The following is a 25,194-nucleotide window of genomic DNA, read 5'->3' on the forward strand; positions in this document are numbered from 1 at the left end:
TTTGAATATACTTTAAGCATTGTACTGTATCTTTCTTATATTAAACTTAATTTAATAAGATTGGTCTCTGTGATTTTTATCAGATCCATTTTGCCTGTGGATTCAGTTAATCCAGTGGTTCCCAAACTTTCTTGAATTATGGCACCTTAGAGTATCAGCATATTTTCCACAGCTCACCTAAGCCAAAAGCTCTTATTGAGAACCTCAGAAAAAAATATGAAATTAATTAAATTGTGCTTACCTCTCACCCTTAGGTTCAGTTATGTGGTGGTGGACAGGGTTCCACTTCCGTTTGTCCACATATTTTATGATTGACAGTTATCAGCACTTGTCACATTTACCATACATTTTTTGATTTTGTCTTGGACTCGCGGCACCCATGTAAATGCCCCAAAGCTCCCTAGGGTGCCACTGCATCCAGTTTGGGAACCACTGGACTAATCAATGCTACATATCTGAACTGTAGGTTATTATTTAGGTAATGATAACTGTTACTGACTGAAGTTCTAATTATAGTTGTGTATGGAGAAGTTAAAGCTTTCTATTTGGAGTGAGTATTTCCTGAAACTACCTTAGTAGTGTCAGAATTTGATAATTAATAATGTGTGTGAGATAACGGGGATTGTAATCATATTTAGACAGACCAGGTGGTTGTTGTTTTTTATTAGTAACTTTGTATTACACCCACACAGGCTCGATTGAATGCTGATTGTGACAGGTTATTGAAAGCGGTCAGAGATTGCAATCTCTTATAAGCAGCAGGTCCGTGACAAGCAGGTGATTGATTTTTGAGTCCTCAATGAGCATCATGTTATTGGAAGGGCAGCTTTGAGGCTTTAATCAGCTTGGAGCAGGGAAAAGATCTCATTAGTGGGCCCTCATTCATTTTTACAGACTGTAAAAGAGCACAGTACAGTAGAAAATAAACAATTATGTTATTGAATGATTTAAAAAAAGAGCAGTTTTACATTTAGGGGTTGAGCTTGGATTAGGTATGGCTCTATTACTATTATTATTATTATATTATTATTATTATTATTATTATTATTATTATTATTAATACAGTAGTTACTTATATAGCAGCATATTCCATTGCACTTTAAATTTGGGAACAAAACAGTATTGGAACAAGACTAGGTAATAATAGACAGACAGAGGTAAGAGGGCCCTGCTTGTAAGCTTACAAACTATAGGGAAATAGGCACTGATACACAAGGATAGGTGCTATACATATTGCATATTGGTCCAGCCAGATTGCAGAGGTTCTTGGTGGGCTGTATGATCCAGTCACACAGGAATGTTGGCCTGAGGTCAGCATGATGAGAAAGTGAAGAAATGGAAAATATGTAAAGTTATGTAGAGACTGCATAGAGGGCATGTAGTCCGCAAGTTGGATATTGGAACTAAAATCCATTTTGTACGTGTTTTTGATTGCATGTAAGTCTCTCAATCATGATTTCAGGTGCCATTCCCTAGATCATTACATATGGGGAAGGGATAGAAGCTTTCTGCAAGAGGTGACATTCTGTGAAGGCCACCATACATTGAGCAGACTGTCCCTGTACTTTCTCGCACACTACTTATAGTGATTATCACACTTAAAAATAGACATTAGCTAAAATCAATTAAAATACGACAGCAAAGCAGATTGTTTCTGGAAATGATTCACCATCCCTTGTATAAGTAATACAGAATTCTACTGACACTCACACATACATACAGGTCTATTCTAAAAAAGCACAGCATACTGACGTACTGAATACTGATCACATTCTCATTAGTGTAGGGACTGGTTATATGTTACTTTGTTGCAGACATCTAGCATGACATACAGTATGTGAATCTAAGAACTCCTGCTTTAATTAAAGATTTTGAATACTTATAAAAGTTTGAGGAAAGATAAGCACCCTGTTTGTTATGGAGTTATGCTAATTTTTTCAGTTATGGGGTTAAAAGATAGAGAGGGCGTAGTTGGTGAGTTGTCAATCAATCTATGAACCTATAGCAGTGTAGCAAGAGGCAAGGCCTATGCTAGTCCCATAAATAGCCAGAGTTGAGGAGCCATCTTCCTCTTTGCAGTTTTTCAAGCCCACCCACTCACCCGACTTATATGTTGTATACTGTGTTCTGTTTTGTTGGACTGTGAAATTTTCATGTTTTCTTCTAACAGAGGTACAGCCTGGCGGGGAAGCAGTACTCCTGGGCGGCCTATTATGGCATTAGGAGTGCCTGGGTGGCATTTTCCTTTTATAGTGGCAGGGGGAGACAAGGCCTTCATCTTAGGGAGGGGTCAAGGCTGTACCAATTTGAGGGGAATGGTACCACTTCAGGCCAGTTTACGTTAGGGCGGGGATCCGTCCTCTTTATTTAGTCTAATACTTTTCGGGCTGTAGCCCCGGACCACTGCTTTTTTTACTGCCACCGTTCTTTCACAATTACAATTCTAATCTGATAAATAAATTTACGGCTGTGTCCTCTTTAATTCAACATAAGCCTCCGAGTGTTTATTTCTAGTTATTTGTTAAGTACATAGCAAAACGTAATTTTAAAATAATGGGTGACTTAAGGTTTAATCACCATTTACAGCATTTGTTTTCTGTAGATAAGTAACGAGGACTAGTTATCTCTACTGTCTAAGAGTACATCATCTAGCCTATATGGGCGTGGTATGACATGCAGGGCCGAATTTACCATTAGGCAACCTAGGCGGATGCCTAGGGCCCGGCGGGTCCCAAGGGGCCCCTGGCTGGGCACCCCGGAATCCGGCCCTGGAAAGAACTTGTATTTTGAGCTGCTGCTGGCACTGGACGGCGAGAGGCAGGGGCGTAGGGAGGGCGATTCTGGCAGAGCGCAAGCTCCAGGCACCGGAAATGTAAGAAGGGCGCCGCACCCGCCTCTTGGGAGTGAAAGTCCGCCTCCCTCTCTCAGCTGCTGCCGGAGGCAGGGACAGCTCAAGCTGGAGCAGTAACTTTGCCGGCGCAGTCTAGTCTGAGGTGGGGGGAAAGCTAGCCGCACTGACCCTAGCAGTCATTGATTGACTGCTAAGGTAATACCCCCGCCACCGCCGCCACCGATATATAACTCCCCTCCGGACCTCAACTCCTTCCAGAATGCCGGGTACGACGTCATCACGGCGCCCTGCGTTCATCTGTGAGGAGCCCGTTGATGAAGAGCTGTTCACAACCAAGAGCTGTCTGACAGCTCCTAAAAAGTAAGTAACAGACTGAAAGTACATAATATCACTGGGATTCTGTATACATAATAATGATTATTATATATACAGAATCCATGTGATATTGTCACAGGGGGTTGTGTCTGCACTCTGCATATTATAAATTCATCCAGGATGTTAAGGTATATTAATATATTTAGGACCCTGCTGTTATTGATTCCTGGTGGTGGAGGGTTGCAGAAGGAGGCTGATTCGACATCTATATTTTGTGCTTGTTTTTAAACTGAGATATCTTTCTCTGGCTGGGATCTCATTGGATGTGTGCATTGATAGGTTGATAGTGGCTGGCAGGTGTCTGTATTATCTGGCTCCCTGGTGTATGGAAGTTACATGAGCTGCGTGCTGCATAATGTATTAAAAAGGGCATTACTCAGTGTGCCATAATGTATTATAAAGGACATTACTCAGTGTGGCATAATGTATTATAAAGGGCATTACTCAGTGTGGCATAATGTATTATAAAGGGCATTACTCAGTGTGGCATAATGTATTATAAAGGGCATTACTCAGTGTGGCATAATGTGTTATAAAGGGCATTACTGCATGTGTCATACTGTGTAAGGTCCATTACTGTGTGTGGCATACTATGTAAGGGGCATTACTGCGAGGCATAATGTGTTATAATGGGCATTACTACAGTTTGGCATAATGTGTATAAGAAGTACTACTGTGTGGCATAACATGCAAACTCTGGTGGCGCCACATTCACAAACTGTGTTGCTGTTTCCAATCCCTCCCAGTCTCCCAGAATGCCAGGCATGATGTTGTCGCACATGGCATTCTGGGAGTGGCCGTGGAAGAGGATGAAGCAGCAGCACACTGAAGCAGCGCATCCACTTTCTGCTAGGCATGCCCCCTAGAGTGATGAACGCCCTCTTTGACTTTTCCATTTTTTTTTTTTTCACATATGGGGGAGCCAAAGGGAACTGGAACTGGCCAAGGCTGGAGGTGCTGGAATTTGCAGTGTCCCACTGACTGGAGGAGCTCTGTTACTTTTGTTCAGGGTGCTGTACACGGGCATGAATCAGAAATTAAAATATTTTGCTATGGATTGTTTGAGGGAGGGGGGCCCAAAACTGGTATCTTGCCTAGGGCCCCATGAGGTCTAAATCCGGCTCTAATGACATGTTGACATTCAGAATGTCGACACAACATAACAATGTTCACAATGTCAATTCTGACATAATGAATGTAGGAATGTCGACAATAATATTGTAACATAACCCTAATTGCACCTTTGCCCTATTTGCACCCTAATTGCATCCCAGCCCTAACTGTACTCTAACCCTACTTCTCTAATTGACCTTAACTGCACCCTAACCCAACCTTAATTGCACCCTAATTGCACCATAAGCCTAATTGCAGCCTGACCCTACCTCTAATTGTACCCTAAACCCAAATGCAGCCTAACTCAAACTTAATTGCACCCTAATTGCACCATAAGCCTAATTGCAGCCTGACTCTACCTCTAATTGTACCCTAAACCCAAATGCAGCCTAACCCAACCTTAATTGCACCCTAATTGCACCATAAGCCTAATTGCAGCCTGACCCTACCTCTAATTGTACCCTAAACCCAAATGCAGCCTAACTCAACCTTAATTGCACCCTAAAACTAACTGAACTCTAACCCTAATTGCAGCCTGACCCTACTTTTAATTGCACCCTAACTACCTCCTAACCCTAACTGTAGCCTTACCCAACCTCTAATTGCACCCTAACTGCCCCTTAACCCTAACTGTAGCCTAACCCAACCTCTAATTGCACCCTAACTGCCCCCTAACCCTAACTGTAGTCTAACCCAACCTCTAATAACCTCTAATTGCACCCTTACGTCACTCTAACCCTAATTGTAGCCTAACCCAAGCTCTAATTGCCCCTAACTATAGATGTGCGTTTCGGTTTTCCAGACATCTGAATCCACCCGAATTTTGTGAATCCGGACAGATTCGAGTCTCAGTTCTAATCTCCTGAGGAGAACCAGATAAATTTGAGTCATGTTTCTGAACTTCCAGCGGTTCGGAATTCGGATTTTAAATCCGAATTTCGAGTTTTGGATTGCAAAATTATATGATTTTAGCTGTTTTAAAAAGCTTTTTATCATTTATTTAAAAAACAAAATCTGGATTCAAAACCAAAATCTCTAACCCTAACACTAAGGGGCCTATTCATCATCGAAGGCTGTATGGCCTCCGATGATGAAGTTTTGAACTCGCTGCGAGGGATACTTAAGTATCCAACTCATAGCGGGGGAAAAGTGACACTGGAACAATTCATCATTGCTTCAGTGAGGGGACAACTGCTCCGAAAAGCAGTTGTCCCCGTGGTTAGTATCGTAGCTACTTCTGTAGCTCTGTTACTTACCTGTTCCCCATCATCCCGGCTACACATGCGTGACCTCGGGTCAGGCAAGCGCACAGCCGCTGGGGAGCTGGTGAGGAAGCGGCGGAGGAATCCGCTCAAACCCTCTACGCATCCCCGGAACTCCTTCCTATAGGGAAGGAGCAGGGATCCTAGAACAAGCGCCGTCTGAAGATGGCGCTTGTTCTCGGCAGCAAACTCCGAAAACTTTAAGTGTTTGGAGTTTGCTGAATACCAAATGGGTCCTATTGGACCCCTCATGATGAATGGCCCGGTAACTTAAATATGCGGAAACTAGCGTTTCTGCATGGTTACCGGGCCATTTATCGTTTGATGAATAGGCCCCTTAGTGCACCCTAAACCTAACTGCATCCTAACCCTACCTCTAATTGCACCTTAATTGCAACCTAACCCTAATTGCAGCATAACCCTAATGTCCTGTGCGGATATTCTCACTAGACAACACCTATCTTTCATGATATAGCAATGCAAATCAAAACATATAATTGTTAATTTTGAAATACAGTATGTAAAACTAGAGATTAGCAGTTCTGTATTGCTAAAAATCCTACACACCCAAACTTTGGGTTTGCGATTCACACCAAGTCCCGGCTCGGACCACTTTGGGGTCCTGCGTAGAACCGAGTCCCGACTTGGGTCTTCTCGCCAAGTTCACAACTCCGATCTAAAACCGGATCTTGCGTATTTTGGATCACATTTAAGTCCCTCCCTCATTATTTCAGGTGCTATGAGGTGGTTAATAATACTATAGGGACAAAAACAAGTCCAAGTTAGCTGTTTTTATTCCAAACCAATACCGACACCGAACAAAAGCACTTGAGGGTTGTTTTTACAAGACCAAAATACAAGGGTCCGTGAACATCTCAAATCTTAATAAATGCTAACCCCAGTTTTTCTTAGCAAAGCCAGAACATATACATTTACCACTATATCAAAAAAGAAATCCCGTGTGAAATCTGGTGGCAGGTTCTGTTTAATTTCATTTGAAAAAGGGAAAGTTTTTTTACTTTGACACTAATAAATAGACCCAGAAGTCTATTTATTAAGTTGAGAAGAGTCCTTTCTATGGCGAATCAGTTTCTCCCAATTTTACGACGCTTACCACCATCCCCATAGATCTCTATAAGGATGATGGCCCAAGTCTATTTAACAAATAGCAAAAACCTTACAGTAGCTTTTTTCCACTAGCTAGCATCATCTCAGGATGGTGTTACTGTACTCAGCAATGGGATACCAGCAAAGTCTTTGGAAATCAAGGAATATAATAGTAAAAGCAGCAGCATATGGAAGCCGTTCCAGTAAGCCAATGTCACTTGCACATCCTATTACTGCAGCTGAACAAAGACACTAAGGGCTGTATTCAATTAGTTTTGAACCTGCGATACTTTTCCACATGCCGGACTTTTCGCCTACATTGCGTGTTTTGCATGCGGAAAAGTATCAGGTGCCTTCTCGCTATTCGCCGTATTCAATTAGAAAGGACGCGGAAACAGGCGAAAAGTCTTGTAAAAAATGGGGAACTCAGCCTGACACCCCCAAAAGATGCACTAACATTGGGGATCACAATAGATGCCCCTGATTATAGCCCTAATTAAGGTATTTGGGGTGCTTAAGTTGTGCCAATTGGTGCCAATTAGCGCATTAACACAAGTAGTGAAGAATAGCATTAAGCAGTAATTTTATGTGAATATAACTACTCCCAGCAAATTTGGGGTACTTGAAAATGGATGCTAGCATATTTTTTAGTTGCTAAAGTGAAGTTTTAAATTACGTTAAAAATCCACCTGCCGCAAGCACCTGCAATAAAAAAAACACCTGCCCAATACTTGGGGACCCCCTGGAGTCTATTTCGCTAGTTTTTAAGTTTGTCCCCCAACTTTGCACTTTTTCATCCCCAAAATGAAAGTACTTTTTGGGGTGTTCTAAAGTCTTTAAAAAAAAATTGACACAGTTTATCTTTGGGGGACTATCCCAAGGGTGCAAGGGGGTTTCCCGAAGTTTGCACCCCAAAACCGCAATTCTGCACTTTTTTCCGCCTGCTATTCATAGGCAAAACTTTTTCGCTGATTACATTGCATTGTCGGCCTGGCAAAATGACATCATCCGCGATACTTTTCCGCCGATTCTGACTTTTCGCCTCTAATTGAATACGGCCCTAAGCAGCAAGTTTGCACCACCAGAGGAGTTGTAGGTGTATATTTACTAAAGTACAGGTTTTTAGAAGTGGCAATGTTGCCCATAGCAACCAATCAGATTCTATTTAACATTTATCTAGCACCTTCTAGAAGATAATAGCTAGAATCTGATTGGTTGCTATGGGCAATATCTCCACTTCTAAAACCTGCACATTAGTAAATATACCCCACAGAACGCAACTCTGGGGTCCTCAAAAGCTGTATTCAATGTATGGAGACATCCGGTGATGTGCTGTTGGACTCTCCTTTGTCGGTATGATGTGTGATAAATTTGATGGTTGCTCTATTTTGGAAAACAGTGTAAAAAAACTTTTAAAAGTGTTCAGCTGGTTTCTGACATTTGTCTGGAACTGGATCTTTTTCCTGCTAAATCTGAGATAAGTAATCTACCTGCGCCAAATGGTGGAGAGTATACCCAAAGTTAACAAACAACAACAAGCAGGAACACCCTTGATCTTATCTATTCCAATGGTCATATACCACTATTTAGAAAAGTAAACAGCGCTCTGATAACAAATTTAAAAGTACATATTTAATAAATACATAAATTGGTGGGTAACCTAAATAAACACGTAGGTAGCATATGAAATTGCTAAAATAACACACACATCACTCATTAGTTAACTCAGATTGATCCTGATTACATGGGAAGAGTAATGAAAAGTCCATAAATGTTAGAAATTAACTGCTGGCACGTGTTGGCTCAGTAGCCAGCACTGTGGAACGGACCTACTCCATCTGTTGATTAACGGACTGGGTAATTATTTGGCTGGACTTTTCTCTTACAACAGTTAACTTCTAACATTTATGGACTTTTCATTACACTTCCCATGTGATCAGGATCAATCTGAGTTAACTAATGAGTGATGTGTGTGTTATTTTAGCAATTTCATATGCTAGCTAAGTGTTTATTTAGGTTACCCACCAATTTATGTATTTATTAAATATGTACTTTTAAATTTGTTATCAGAGCGCTGTTTACTTTTGTTATATTTTCTTGTTATTTGTTGAGGACTGACTATCCTCTTTTTATACAGCTGCTCAATTTTATATGGTCAACACCCACTATTAGCACTCCAACAGTATTTCTACTGGTTTTCTGTGTTGTTGACCCCTAGTTACAAAGCCTGGTATGTGTATAGCAATAATACAAATAGGCCTATGATATAAATAGAACTTTAGATGCAAGTTTTAAGTGTGGTTATATTTGCAAATGAACAATAAAGTGCATGGAAATAGTTTTTCTTGTTTATTCTCAATCATTTGCACCTTGTACTGGGGTCTAGAGGTTCTATTTACTACAATCAGCATTTTGAATGCAGATTGTAGTGTGATATTACCGACTGAATTTGCATTGTGAATTTAGGCAATATCACAGGGATTTACTAAAAATCCCTTGCAGGGACAGAGCTTGCTTGATATATTTTCGCAAAAAATACCGTGACAAGTGCCCGCGCAAACGCCGACCAGCCGTCACTAAGTCCCGCCCCCTGCCGATAAGCCCTGCCCCCGCAATCATGGACCCCCCCGTGCCCCCCTCCCTTAACTACACTTACCTGCAGTGATCAGTGATCAGTGCTCCGGTGATGTCCTCCGTGGCTCCAGTCAGATGACATCCCATCCTGCACTGGGACTCGGTCTGGTGACGACCGGGCCCCAGTGCAGCATGGGAGACAAGCTGACCTGAGGGAGGACATCACAGGAGCCCCGATCACCGGTCCCTGGACTCTGGTAAGTTTTTTTTTTTTATTATTATTATTTTTTTATTTTTTTTACAGAGTATCAGCGTGTGGTCTGTTTAGACCACACAGCTGATCACTGGGGCCGGCTCTGGGCTCTGCTTTGTCCGTTATAGCAGAGCAGGAGTCCGGTAACCGGGGAAGACCCTGGATAACGCCACCTCAAGGTGGCGTTATTATCACAGGACTTTCCCTGGTATTTTTTCACAATTTATTTTTAGTAACTTTGGCCAGATCACATTTCCCATTACAGTTATGGGAAATGCGATCTGATTACTAAAAATAAGTGATAATTAGGGGTTGGAGTACAATTTTACGAATTCTACTCCAATTGCCCTTTAGTAACTTTAGGTGATACTAAAATAATGTGAAAGAGTGTGAAAACACCCTTTTTCACTTTATTTTAGTAAAAATAATGTTAATAAATAGAGCCCTAGGAATGGTATGCTATAAATATGCAGGGAGCAGCTAATAAAGAGTTAAGCATACAAATATAGCTGAAAAAGAGAATTATCTTTATACCTGTCCTGTGTTTGTGATCTCCTCTTCTCCCTGTATATTATATATATTCATGACATTTTATAAACACTAGTGACTAGTCACTGGGATCAATAAAGAATAGTAGTCAGGGTGAAACTAATTCCTGGTTTAATCTTATTTTAGTTACGAAGCTGTGTCCAGCCACATATCTCATTCATCAAGCAGATCAATGTAAAGTAATTTAAAGATCCCCTTTGTAATGGCTGGAATCTCCGGCATTACACTAGTGACTGACATTAGTTATGGTGTATACCAGGGGCAGAACGATGTAAGACAATGTAGACGCCTGCCTCCGGGCTCCAGCACTGAAGGGGCACCACCTCCTCCATTGTCCACAACATATTCACCCCACCTAGGGCTGTAACTATGCACCTGGAGGGTACCATCATGGCCGCCCTGTACATGGCACCTCTTCCTGGCACCTGAGAAGCCACCATACACTAGTGGAGAGCTTCATGTCAGATCATCAGCTGCTGCCTTCTTCTATCTATAGCCTGTCTGCATACAGATTGCTACATTACAGTGTCAGCGGCTGTGGTGGGGGGGCACCAAATTATAACTTGGCTTCGGGCATCTGGGATGAATTTACGCCACTGGTGTATACTGAACTAGTGACTACATATAATCTAACTCAGCTACTGGGCCCACTGAGACCCACTGTCAGGAAATTGGCCACAATTTGGTTCTGATGTAAAGTGAGTGTTACTCCTGTTTGTGTAGCAAAACAAATGGTTTAACACAGAAGTATAAGTGTATGTGACGTATGCCTGGTACAAACTCGCACCAAATGCTGCAGATAAGAAGCAACACACATCTTGAAATACGTATGGCTCTTTAGATATGCGGATATATGCTATTTGTAAGTGTGTTCTCTTTTGATTATATTATTCCCAATCTGTGAAAAACTCTGAATCAGAGAAATAAATGTAAAGATATATATCTCTGGTCCAGTTGGACAAAACCAGGGGCGGATTTGGCCACCGGGAAGCCGGGCCGTTTTCCTCTGGGCCGGTCCCTTATTATAGCTTCAGGGGCTGGTGGCAGCCCTTCCCTCACCACCTCTCTGCCGGCCCAGCTGCAAGCTGCCGCGATCGGAGCTCACCTCCGATGGTGCAGCATTACAGCTTCCGCACATGCCGGCAACCACCCCATTACCCATCCATCCTTCTGCTTAGACAGCCCAGCTCCCCCATAAGCCCTTGCAGATGCCTGTCAGTCACTCCTGATGGCACCGCCTCCAGGCTGTCTGCGGGCCCGCCTGGGTGCCTCCAGGACGAGTTATGTACATGCCGGCAGGGCAATGTGCACGGAACAGCAATATCCTGCACACAGGTGCTGACAGGACAGCCTGCAGACCAATTGTTATAGTAAGTAAACTATATTATTTATACCTAATATATGTCTGCCTGCCTAGATATATATATATATATATATATATACATACACTGTGTGTACATATATATATATCCAGAGCAGAGTAGCACTCGCTTCATAAGCGTACAACTGCTGGGTTGCCAGTAACTCAGGCTTTATCCACCAAGAGAAGTGCCATAACATCCAAGTAAATCAGAGTGCACTCACCAGGCTTGGTTTCAAATGGTTAAAAAGTATCAAATGTTTTATTCTTCCATAATAAAAGGACAGTTGTCCCAGGTCGACGTTTCAGCCCATACAAGGGCTTTTCTCAAGACCCACAATCTGCCACAAGATCAGCCATAATGTAGAAACAACCCTTAATAGACTTCTGCCCACTCTTATATACCTAACGCACATGTTATACCAGGAAATTATGTCATTGTCATCCTGTAACAAACGAGTGTTACCCCTGCTATTAGATACCCATATTCTAAATAATATTACTCCAGCAAGTATCTGCGGCATTATCACACAATATCTACACTCACCATAGCTCCAGACACCCACTGCATCGCGCCCCACGTGGAAAGCTCAGCAGCCGGAAGTATCATGTCACACGTCCCATCCGGTAACCTAGAGTTACTAGAACGCACTGCCTAGCAACACAGTGTCTGCTTGCGTTCCACAGCCGCGTATTACGGGAAAGATCTCACACAGTGATCCTGTAGTCCTCCAAACGTCAGAGTAAAACACTTATAGAGCGGGTAACTGTCTATAGGGTCTCAAATGCATAACAATATAACAATTTACACCAAAGACAACATCAATATAACACACAAATGACATCAACAATTATAATCATTAAATCCCTAAGCCTGATCACCAATTCATAGAGAATTATCCATAAAGTGCAATACTGGCACAGAATAGAATCGCTTTTAAAGTGCCCCAACACTATGGTTCACATCTGAATAATGTGATCACATAATCCACTATATACTGTATATGATCTCACAAAAAAATAGAAAGAGGGTTCATCTCATTTAGCCCCTTTGGGGCAACGGTGTCCAGATGGTGTATCCACCATGCTTCCCTTTTTAATAATATAAGGCCACGATCGCCTCCACTCGTTAGTGGTGGTATCCAGTCTATAATCATGCATCGAAGTGTTGATATTTGATGTTTCACTTTCAAAAAATGTAAAGCTGCAGGTTTATTGGAAGTCCCATTACTGTTAGCCAAGCGAATTGAAGACCTGTGCTGGTTCATTCTTTCGCAAAATGTGCAAATGGTCTTCCCAATATAAATCAACCCACACGGGCATTTCAACATATACACCACATGATCCATCAGACAAGTTAAACGATGTTTAAGATAGATCTTCTTTCCTGTATGCGGATGACAGAAAAACTTGCCAGTAGTCATACCACGGCACGTCGTGCAGCCCAAGCACTTGTAACGTCCTTTTTGCTGGGTTAGCCAGTGTCCCTTATTTGAGGTAATTGGTTGCATATTGGGTCTTAAAAGGGAGTCCTTTAGATTTGGTCCCCTCCTCACACTCAGCAATGGATTTTGACCTTGTAGCCTTTTAAACGTCGTGTCACTGGTCAACAACGGCCAGTGTTTCTTGACTGTCCTCTGTACACTTTTGAAACTTGTATCACAGCGTGTACTAAGTATCATTCGATTACTTGACCTGTCCATAGTGTTTTTATCTTTAGCTCCCCTGTGGAATATGTTTTTAGCCCTGGTGAGGCAATTAGCTACCACTTTAGATTGATAGCCCCTTTGGATAAATCTTTGCTTGCACTCTTCTAATTGGACTTCTGCCCTCCTGTTGTCAGAGTTATTCCTCAATATACGAAGGAACTGCGAGATAGGTAAATTCGATTTAAGGGAATTTAGATGGTGGCTAGACGCCCACAATAGCGTGTTCCTATCTGTAGTTTCCGATAGAGAGTGTATTCAAGTGTGCACCCACTTTTTATAGTAGTTACATCCAAAAAGTTCATCATCGTACCATCAATCGATGCTGTGACCCGTATAGGGTTATTCAATCCATTCAGATATCGAACCATAGTGTTGAATGATTCGTTATCACCGTCCCCACAACAAAAAATGTCGTCTATGAACTGTCTATAGTAGAGAATCTTTTCTGAAATTTACCCAAAATGTATTCTTGCTCATATTTATCCAAAAATATGTTTGCGTAAGCGGGTGCAATATTTGACCCCATTGCGTATACAGAGATACGACATCCAATGTAGCCAGTAGGGTGTCCGGGCCCATACTTTTGACACACTTCAATTCATCCAAAAAGTGTACAGTATCACGTAAATAGCTATCAGTATTTTTAACAAAAGGCTGTAGATAAAAATCAAGGAACTGTGCGATCGGTTGTAAGATAGACCCCCTGGCAGATATAATCGGTCTGCCAGGTGGGTCTATCAAAGACTTATGTACCTTGGGGAGGGTGTATATTACAGGACATATTGGATGTACAACATTGAGAAACTCATCGATCCACCCCTGCTTAAGAGCCATATCGATGAGATCATCAACCTCTCTCTTGATGCGAGTCATTGGATTAAAGTTTACCTTAGTGTAGGTTGACCTATCAGACAATTGTCTTCTGATCTCAGCATCACATTTTACAAAGTCCTGCAGAACCACAGCTCCCCCCTTATCGGCACTCCTAATAACAATGGAGGTGTTTTTGCGTAAAGCGTTCAGTGCCCGTCGTTAATCAGGGGTCAGATTGTCATAACCCTTTCTAGAATTCATCACTTCAGTTTTAACCTCATGGTCCACCATTCTAAGAAATGTTTTCACACTTGGATTTGTAGAGATGGGGTCAAAGGTACTTGGTTTATTAAAAACTTGTAGGCTGTTGTCTATAATCACATCTTTTTTATCAAAGTGTTCCCTTAATCTAAGTTTTCGACCTATTTTAAACAAATCGATAGACCATTTAAAGTCATAAAAGGAATAGGTAGGGATGAAGAAAAGGCCTTTAGACAACAAAGATTGCTCAGCAGGGCTTAAAGTATGTTTAGACAAATTAAAACTTAATTCCTCTGCCCCTTGTTTTTGCCTTTGCCCCTTTCTCCCACCTCTCCTTGGATGCGGCCTCCTATGTTTTTCTGTCCCCCTCTTTTTGATCTCGTACTTGGACCTAAAAAAGAGGATCCTGATGGTGGTAATTCGTCAATAGTTTCAGATTCTGATGTGTTGTACGATTATCAAAATCCTTCTCTCTATTAAAACCTCTAAATCTCCTGTTCTGAGGAAAACGGGTACGTTTATTCCCACCAGAGAGCCAGCGATAGACAGTATGCCTCTGATAATCTACTTCAACACTTTCTAATTTCCTCCTCTTAAATGATATTAGTTCAGTCTTAAATTTATCCAATTGACCCTGGAGGCGTTTAAGCCAGTTTTCTGATTTGTCGGCCACCAGGGTTGCTACTTTATCTTTCTCAAATTCCTTGATATCAATTCTAACCTTCAATAACTCCTGGCCAACCATGTCAATTACTAATGTTATTAGGTCTAGTGAGCACTTATTGAGGATCCCACACCATTTTACACAAAATCCAAGAATATTCTGTGCCAGTATTGCACTTTATGGATAATTCTCTATGTATCGGTGATCAGGCTTATGGATTTAATGATTATAATTGTTGATGTCATTTGTGTGTTATATTGATGTTGTCTTTGGTGTAAATTGTTATATTGTTATGCATTTGAGACCCTATAGACAGTTACCCGCTCTATAAGTGTTTTACTCTGACGGTTGGAGGACTACAGGATCACTGTGTGAGATCTTTCCCATAATACTCGCCTGTTGAACGCAAGCAGACACTGTGTTGCTAGGCAGTGCGTTCTAGTAACTCTAGGTTACCGGATGGGACGTGTGACATGATACTTCCGGCTGCTGAGCTTTCCACGTGGGGCGCGATGCAGCGGGTGTCTGGAGCTATGGTGAGTGTAGATATTGTGTGATAATGCCGCAGATACTTGCTGGAGTAATATTATTTAGAGTATGGGTATCTAATAGCAAGGGTAACACTGGTTCGTTACAGGATGACGATGACGTAATTTCCTGGTATAACATGTGTGTTAGGTATTTAGGAGCGGGCAGAAGTATATTAAGGGTTGTTTCTACATTATGGCTGGTCTTGTGGCAGATTGTGTGTCTTGAGAAAAGCCCTTGTATGGGCTGAAACGTCGACCTGGGACAACTGTCCTTTTATTATAGAAGAATAAAATATTCAATACTTTTTAATCATTTGAAACCAAGCCTAGTGAGTGCACTCTGATTTACTTGGATATATATACATATATATGTAATACCCCAATGGGAAAAATACAGATGGTGTGGTGCAGGTGTAACTGGCGGCAATTCCTAATTCAGACCACACCCACAGAGAGGCAAGGGTTCCCAACCATACACAGACAACGGGAGACAAAATTCATGTAAAAGCTATATGGATTTATTTTTAGAAATCCACAATTACTGAAATGGGTAACTGTTATAGAATGATAGGTTTGGTACAATATACACACACTAAATCACATAAATTACAATAACAAACTTACTGCTTTTCTAATTGACTATTCCTATACTAAATTAGCAATGTTCTTTTCAAATTAATAGAATGTCCCAATAACCTAAGACAGATGACATGTCCTTTATAACCCAGGTTACGGATAACTCCTTGTGCACACGTTGGGGCCCTTAAAGCGTATTTACAACTGAATGACAAGCAGCCATGTTGCAGTTGATATATAAATTAGGAGTAGTGTCTCTATATCACACATAGAAGTTGTGTGTAATAATGTCTTCCTCTCACCAAATCTGAGGACCAAAATTAGGATGCGACTTTCTCTTCAAAAGTAGCCACAGTGAACAATTGGACAGGACTCTCAGCATGGCTTACTATGTGGCACTATAAGTCCCAGCCACTCTTCTATTTTTTTTCTCTGTCTCTGTTACTACAGCTGTTTATCACTCTGCAATGGCGTCCCCTCAGCTCTCCTCTCTCCACAGCTCCAACTGTCACTGACCTGACACTGGTCATGTGACCTGCTGCTCCTGACCTCTTCAGCAGCTGCTGAGACTGCTGGGATAAGTCTTCCAATGTAATTCCAAGTCAGACGTAATAACTCACATAGTGGGGTATTACATACTTCCCCACTTGAATTATGCGTGTCCTCACGCAAAAGGCAACACTCAAAGTCCACTGTAGAACAGTCTCTTTAAAATGTTTTTTACACAAAGGCTATTTACATCTGATATGTACAATAAGAAGAACAATATTTATTCTAAACACTTCTTCACATGTTAATGTCTATACTGCAAAGATGGAGCACCTTTGTTCCTCTTTCCTGACTTTCCCAGAACTCTGTAGGATTAATGCTACCTCCCTAGAACTTATTTCAGTATATTCATGGTCTGGGAATTTGTATCCTGAGGGCACAGACATTAGGGGCTCTTTGGGTATGATATATGGTTCCTCAATATCAATAGATTTAGATTTTTGCATAGAATAAACTACGTGATTTGTTTCAGGGAACCCCAACTTCTCTGCTATGGGTAAGTGCTGAAATTTCTCTGTGTCTTCTGTATGTTTATCTGTACTCGACTCTTGGTGATTGCAGACCACATTGGAAGCACTGTCAAATACTTTTGGTTGATTCTGTGGTTGTGGTTCTTGAGCAACTGTTGGCCGGACTATTACCTGTTGGTTCTGGCACACCAGTATATTTTGTTTTTCTACATCTTGACCAACCATTCCCATCAGCACTTCATCCTGGATTGCGACACCAGAATATTGTGGTCTCTGTCCATAAGATCTCCTTAGATAGGACGGTGGGTAGTGACACCTCCGGTAAGGCCATTGTGGATTAGCACCCTCTTTCACACTTTCAATTTCTTCTGGTCTTTCTCTACTTTCACTATGTCGATAGTTACGTGGAGAACCTCTGCGACGTGGATAATGCCAATAATGTTTGCGATCTGCTGCATATTTGCTGCCTTGGACTGGAACTCCACCAGGACCAGTTACGTTAGTTGCTTTAGCACCTTTCTTTCCTTTGACTACATCAAATTCTACAGTCTCCCCATCTCCCAAACTTCGAAAGTATTTTTTTGGGTTGTTCTTCTGGATGGCTGAGTAATGTACAAAAATATCGCTCTTTGTGTCATCTCGATGTATGAACCCATATCCACGTTGCACATGGAGCCATACAACTTGACCTGAAATTTTCTTTGTACTGGCTAGCAGGACATTGTCTGCACGTGTTTCAACTACCATTCCAACCTGGCTCTGCAATACTGTATTTGCACTTGCATCCTCGTGATGTTGTTCTTCCAAGGGTGGACCTGTTCTCTCTATTCTTCCTGAGCTCCTAATAGTATCCCGTCTAGGGTTATTTCGCGGTCCACGATCCAAAAGCCATTCATTTTGCTTAGATGAGGTCTGTTCTTGCCTTAGTCCTTTCAGCTCTTGACACACTTTGGTTAGACCTTGTGTGAGCTCAGCAATCTGGCTTTTTAATACCCCAATAGGATCAGGACAGGAGGATGTTTGAGTGTGTTGCATGACGAACTCTTTAGGTGCTAGGGGGTCTTGTCTTTCTTTGTAGCTAACATTGTGCGGACCCTTTCCCTCTGAATTTTCTGCAAGTACGGAACAGTCAACTTCAGAACTTTGATTCAGTCCCAGAATTTTCATAATAGTCTCTTTAAATTCTAGGAAAGGACAATCTGGATTCTTAAATCTCCACATTCGCAATTGAGTGCACACCTCCTCCCCGAGTGCTCCCCCAATAAAGAGGTTGATTAATGTTTCATCCTCTTGCTGGATCCCAATAGGGTCAAGGTTTTGTAATTCTTGAAGTGATTCCTGCAAACTAAGAGCAAATTCTCTTAAAGACTCATGAGGCTGTTGCTTTCTCGCATAAAGGTGCCTTTTCAATTCGGATACCGTTCGTGAGTTGAAAATAGCGACTAGTTTTTCGAAGATATCTTTGACAGTTCTACGGTATCTGTTAGGCCATGATTTCACTTCACGTAAAGCGGTGCCTTTTAACTGTCCGATGAGTATCTCCACTTTCTGTACTTCATCAAGTTGGTACAGTCTGAACATCGATTGTAATTTGTACTTAAATTCTTTAAATGCACTTGTGCCTGGTGTACATGCATCCCCTGAGTAAGTTGGCAGCCATGGGGCCTCGAAGTAGTATGGCATAGTAATTAGTGTAGACATAGTAGGACTTCCTCTGTTTAATCTGTCTCCTTGCTGTGACTTTTTTTGTTGTTGTTGTTGTTGAGGGTAGCCACCCGCTTTTGTCTCTGTAGTCGATCCTGTTCGTGGACGCCAAAATGTAATACCCCAATGGGAAAAATACAGATGGTGTGGTGCAGGTGTAACTGGCGGCAATTCCTAATTCAGACCACACCAACAGAGAGGCAAGGGTTCCCAACCAGACACAGACAATGGGAGACAAAATTCATGTAAAAGCTATACGGATTTATTTTTAGAAACCCACAATTACTGAAATGGGTAACTGTTATAGAATGATAGGTTTGGTACAATATACACACACTAAATCACATAAATTACAATAACAAACTTACTGCTTTTCTAATTGACTATTCCTATACTAAACTAGCAATGTTCTTTTCAAATTAATAGAATGTCCCAATAACCTAAGACAGATGACATGTCCTTTATAACCCAGGTTACGGATAACTCCTTGTGCACACGTTGGGGCCCTTAAAGCGTATTTACAACTGAATGACAAGCAGCAATGTTGCAGTGTTGATATATAAATTAGGAGTAGTGTCTCTATATCACACATAGAAGTTGTGTGTAATAATGGCTTCCTCTCACCAAATCTGAGGACCAAAATTAGGATGCGACTTTCTCTTCAAAAAGTAGCCACAGTGAACAATTGGACAGGACTCTCAGCATGGCTTACTATGTGGCACTATAAGTCCCAGCCACTCTTCTATTTTTTTTTCTCTGTCTCTGTTACTACAGCTGTTTATCACTCTGCAATGGCGTCCCCTCAGCTCTCCTCTCTCCACAGCTCCAACTGTCACTGACCTGACACTGGTCATGTGACCTGCTGCTCCTGACCTCTTCAGCAGCTGCTGAGACTGCTGGGATATGTCTTCCAATGTAATTCCAAGTCAGACGTAATAACTCACATAGTGGGGTATTACATATATACTGTGTGTGTGTGTATGTGTGTGTATATATATATATTAGGGGTGTGCACCGGCCACTTTTCGTGTTTTGTGTTTTGGTTTTGGATCTGGATCTTTCTTCGTGTTTTGGATCTGGATTGGTTTTGCCAAAACCACCCTTCCGTGTTTTGGGTTCTGGGTTTTGTGTTTTGGATCTGTATTTTTTTGAAAAAAAGCATAAAAACAGCTAAAATCACAGAATTTGTAGGTTTTTCTGCTCCTATGCTATTATTAACCTCAATAACCTTAATTTCCACTCATTTCCAGTCTATTCTGAACACCTCACACCTCACAATAGTGTTTTTATGTCCAAAAGGTTGCACCGAGGTAGCTGGATGACTATGCTAAGCGACACGAGTGGGCGGCACAAACACGTGACCCATCTAGGAGTGACACTGCAGTGGCAGACAGGATGGCAGTTAGAAAAACTAGGCCCCAAACTGTACATAATGCAAAGAAAAAAAGAGGTGCAAGATGGAATTGTCCCTGGGCCCTCCCACCCACCCTTATGTTGTATAAACAGGACATGCACACTTTAACAAATCAATCATTTCAGCGCCAGGGTCTGCCACACAACTGTGGCTGAAATGATTGGTTCGTTTGGGCCCCCACAAAACAAGCTGGCAATTAATATGTCCCTGCACAAACTGGCTCTACGGAGGCAAGATGTCATCCTCATCCTCCTCATCCACCGATTCCTCACCCTCTTCAGTGTGTACATCCTCATCCTCACAAAGTATTAACTCGTCCCCACTTGAATCCACCACCACAGGTCCCTCTGTACCTTCTGGAGGCTGGTCTCCCTGGAAGAGCTGATAATTCATTTTGATGAACATCATCTTCTCCACATTCTGTGGAAGCAACCTCCTACGCCTTTCGCTGACAAGGTTCCCGGCTGCACTAAACACTCTTTCGGAGTACACACTGGAGGGGGGGCAACTCAGGTAAAATAGAGCCAGTTTGTACAGGGGCCTCCAAATTGCCTCTTTTTCCTGCCAGTACAGGTATGGACTGTCTGACATGCCTACTTGGATGCTGTCACCGATGTAATCCTCCACCATTCTGTCAATGGTGACAGTATCATATGTAGTGACAGTAGACATGTCAGAAATTGTTGCCAGGTCCTTCAGTCCGGACCAGATGTCCAAACTTGGTCCTGCCTGCCCTGCATCACCGCCAGCGGGTTGCTTAGGATACCTAAGTTTTTTCCTGGCAGCCCCAGTTGCGGGAGAAAATGAAGAAGGAGCCGTTGACGTGTCACGTTCCGCTTCAGCTGACAGTGTGTTCACCAGCAGGTCTTTGCACCTCTGCAGGCTTGTGTCGGCCGGAAAGAGAGACACCACATAGGCTTTAAACCTAGGATCGAGCACGGTGGCCAAAATGTAGTGGTCTGATTTCAACAGATTGACCACCCTGGAATCCTGGCAAAGCGAATGAAGGGCTTCATCCACAAGTCCCACATGCCGAGCGGAATCGCTCCGTCTTAGCTCCTCCTTCACTTTCTCCAGCTGCTTCTGCAAAAGCCTGATGAGGGGAATGACCTGACTCAAGCTGGCAGTGTCTGAACTGACTTCACGTGTGGCAAGTTCGAAGGGCTGAAGAACCTTGCACAACACGGAAATCATTCTCCACTGCGCTTGAGTCAGGTGCATACCCCCTCCTTTGCCTATGTCATAGGTGGATGTATAGGCTTGTATGGCCTTTTGCTGCTCCTCCATCCTCTGAAGCATATAGAGGGTTGAGTTCCACCGCGTCACAACCTCTTGCTTCAGGTGATGGCGGGGCAGGTTCAAGAGTGTTTGCTGGTGCTCCAGTCTTCGGCACGCAGTCGCTGAATGGCGAAAGTGGCCAGAAATTTTTCGGGCCACCCAAAGCGTCTCCTGCACGCCCCTGTCGCTTTTCAGAAAATTCTGCACCACCAAGTTTATTGTGTGAGCAAAACATGGGACGTGCTGGAATTTGCCCAGATGTAATGCCCGCACAATATTGGTGGCGTTGTCAGATATCACAAATCCCCAGGAGAGTCTAAGTGGGGTAAGCCACTGGGCGATGATTTCCCTCAGTTTCTCTAAGAGGTTGTCGGCGGTGTGCCTCTTACTGAAACCGGTGATACACAGCGTAGCCTGCCTTGTAACGAGCTGGCGTTTCTGAGATGCTGCTACTGGTGACGCTGCTGCTGTTGCTGCGTAAGGTGATACATCTACCCAGTGGGCTGTCACAGTCATATAGTCCTTAGTCTGCCCTGTTCCACTTGTCCACATGTCCGTGGTTAAGTGGACATTGTGTACAACGGCATTTTTCAGGACACTGAGGACACTTTTTCTGACGTTTCTGTACAGTCTCGGTATCGCCTGCCTAGTGAAGTGGAATCTAGACGGGATTTGGAACCGGGGACACACTACCTCCATCAATTGTCTAAATCCCACTGCACTAATGGCGGATACCGGACGCACGTCTAACACCAACATAGCAGTCAAGGCCTCAGTTATACGTTTTGCTTCAGGATGACTGCTGTCGTACTTCATCCTCCTCGCTAAGGACTGTTGGAGGGTCAATTGTTTAGTAAAAGTAGTGGTGTTCCTACTTCCTCTCTGGGATGATGAACGACTCCCAGCAGCAGCAACAGCAGCAGCGGCAGCAGTAGGCGTAGCAATGCAGGATCCTCCGGAGGAATCCCGGATAGGAGAGTCAGTCATGCCAGTGATATGGCCTGCAGGACTACTTCCGATCCTGACTAAGGAGGAAATTGACGAGGAGGGAGTTGACGGTGTGGTTTGCAGGCGCTTGGATACAACAGGACAACGGGATTTAGGTGTCCCTGGACTGCTTACGGTCTGAGCCAAAGTTTCTGAACTTGACAGTAACTTTTTATGAACGCGCTGCAGGTGCCGTATAAGGGAGGATGTTCCTAGGTGGTTGACGTCCCTACCCCTACTTATTTCACCTTTACATATGGTACATATGGCAAGACAGTTGTTGTCCGGATTTGGATAGAAATATTGCCAGACCAAAGAGGTGGAATGTTTGGTCTTCTGCCCAGGCATGACCGTGATGGGCTTTTTCATCCCACGGACAACAACTGTCTCCCCCGGAGCCTGATTTAAACAAACCACATCACCATCAGAATCCTCCTCGCCAACTTCCTCCTCAGCGCCAGCTACACCAGTATCCTCATCCTGTTGTACTTCAACAGTGACATCTTCAATTTGCATATCAGCAAGTGGACTGTGGGTGCTCCTTTCAGCACTTGCAGGGGGCGTGCAAATGGTGGAAAGAGCCACCTCTTCCCGTCCAGTGCTGGGAAGGTCAGGCATCGCAACCACCACCACACTTGGACTCTCCTTGGGGATTTGTGATATCTTCTTAGAAAGCACAGTTCTTCGCTGTGCTTTTGCCAGCTTAACTCTTTTGATTTTTTTAGTGGGAGGAGTGCTTCCATCGTCATGTGAAGCTGAACCACTAGTCATGAACATACTAGGGATCGACCTTAGCCGTTCCTTGCCACTCCGTGTCGTAAATGGCATATTGGCAAGTTACGTTTCTCTTCAGCTGATTTAAATGTCTTTTTCAAGGTCATTTTCCTGAACTTTGCCATTTGGGATTGTATGTGCCCTCTACTATGACATTGGGCATCGGCCTTGGCAGACGACGTTGATGGCATGTTATCGTCTATGTCATGACTAGTGGCAGCAGCTTCAGCACTAGGAGGAAGTGGTTCTTGATCTTTCTCTATTTTATTTTTATCGGAGAAAGTTTGGTCCTCCATTTATGTTATATCGATTTGATATATACGTGCGGCTAAACACAGAAAATAATTTTTTTTTTGGTTTGGACTGGAGTGTACTTTGTGGGTTACAGCACCCTTTAACGGTCAAGCCAGCCGGCCCTTTACTTATGACACAGGCGCACTCTTGGCACTACTTTGTTGATGCACGTGCGGCTACTGCGCACACAATTCACAAACACAGAAAATAATTTTTTTTTGGTTTGGACTGGAGTGTACTTTCGGGGGTTACAGCACCCTTTAACGGTCAAGCCAGCCGGCCCTTTACTTATGACACAGGCGCACTCTTGGCACTACTTTGTTGATGCACGTGCGGCTTCTGCGCACACAATTCACAAACACAGAAAATAATTTTTTTTTAGGTTTGGACTGGAGTGTACTTTCGGGGGTTACAGCACCCTTTAACGGTCAAGCCAGCCGGCCCTTTACTTATGACACAGGCGCACGCTTGGCACTACTTTGTTGATGCACGTGCGGCTACTGCGCACACAATTCACAAACACAGAAAATAATTTTTTTGTGGTTTGGACTGGAGTGTACTTTCGGGGGTTACAGCACCCTTTAACGGTCAAGCCAGCCGGCCCTTTACTTATGACACAGGCGCACTCTTGGCACTACTTTGTTGATGCACGTGCGGCTACTGCGCACACAATTCACATACACAGAAAATAATTTTTTTTTAGGTTTGGACTGGAGTGTACTTTCGGGGGTTACAGCACCCTTAACGGTCAAGCCAGCCGGCCCTTTACTTATGACACAGGCGCACGCTTGGCACTACTTTGTTGATGCACGTGCGGCTACTGCGCACACAATTCACAAACACAGAAAATAATTTTTTTTGGGTTTGGACTGGAGTGTACTTTCGGGGGTTACAGCACCCTTTAACGGTCAAGCCAGCCGGCCCTTTACTTATGACACAGGCGCACGCTTGGCACTACTTTGTTGATGCACGTGCGGCTACTGCGCACACAATTCACAAACACAGAAAATAATTTTTTTTTTGGTTTGGACTGGAGTGTACTTTGGGGGTTACAGCACCCTTTAACGGTCAAGCCAGCCGGCCCTTTACTTATGACACAGGCGCACGCTTGGCACTACTTTGTTGATGCACGTGCGGCTACTGCGCACACAATTCACAAACACAGAAAATAATTTTTTTTTGGTTTGGACTGGAGTGTACTTTCGGGGGTTACAGCACCCTTTAACGGTCAAGCCAGCCGGCCCTTTACTTATGACACAGGCGCACGCTTGGCACTACTTTGTTGATGCACGTGCGGCTACTGCGCACACAATTCACAAACACAGAAAATAATTTTTTTTTGGTTTGGACTGGAGTGTACTTTCGGGGGTTACAGCACCCTTTAACGGTCAAGCCAGCCGGCCCTTTACTTATGACACAGGCGCACTCTTGGCACTACTTTGTTGATGCAAGTGCGGCTACTGCGCACACAATTCACAAACACAGAAAATAAATTTTTTTTAGGTTTGGACTGGAGTGTACTTTCGGGGGTTACAGCACCCTTTAACGGTCAAGCCAGCCGGCCCTTTACTTATGACACAGGCGCACGCTTGGCACTACTTTGTTGATACACGTGCGGCTACTGCGCACACAATTCACAAACACAGAAAATAATTTTTTTTTGGTTTGGACTGGAGTGTACTTTCGGGGGTTACAGCACCCTTTAACGGTCAAGCCAGCCGGCCCTT

General features: G+C 43.1%; 1 protein-coding gene across 1 annotated transcript; it reads right to left on the reverse strand.

Annotated features, from left to right (window-relative positions):
* Positions 1–16,797: 16,797 nt before the first annotated feature.
* On the reverse strand, positions 16,798–18,717 carry LOC148481755 (uncharacterized). Its single transcript, XM_088453054.1, has one exon. The coding sequence runs from the start codon at positions 18,715–18,717 to the stop codon at positions 16,798–16,800; it is 1,920 nt and encodes a 639-aa protein (XP_088309180.1).
* Between the last annotated feature and the right edge of the window lie 6,477 nt (positions 18,718–25,194).

This window comes from Taudactylus pleione, unplaced genomic scaffold (genome assembly GCF_031769625.1).
Source record: "Taudactylus pleione unplaced genomic scaffold, aTauple2 ptg000567l, whole genome shotgun sequence".
Taxonomy (NCBI): Eukaryota; Metazoa; Chordata; class Amphibia; order Anura; family Myobatrachidae; genus Taudactylus; species Taudactylus pleione.

Excerpts from the sequence above, each read along its gene's own strand:
- LOC148481755 (XM_088453054.1), bottom strand. The coding sequence starts at position 18,717 with ATGTCTACACTAATTACTATGCCATACTACTTCGAGGCCCCATGGCTG.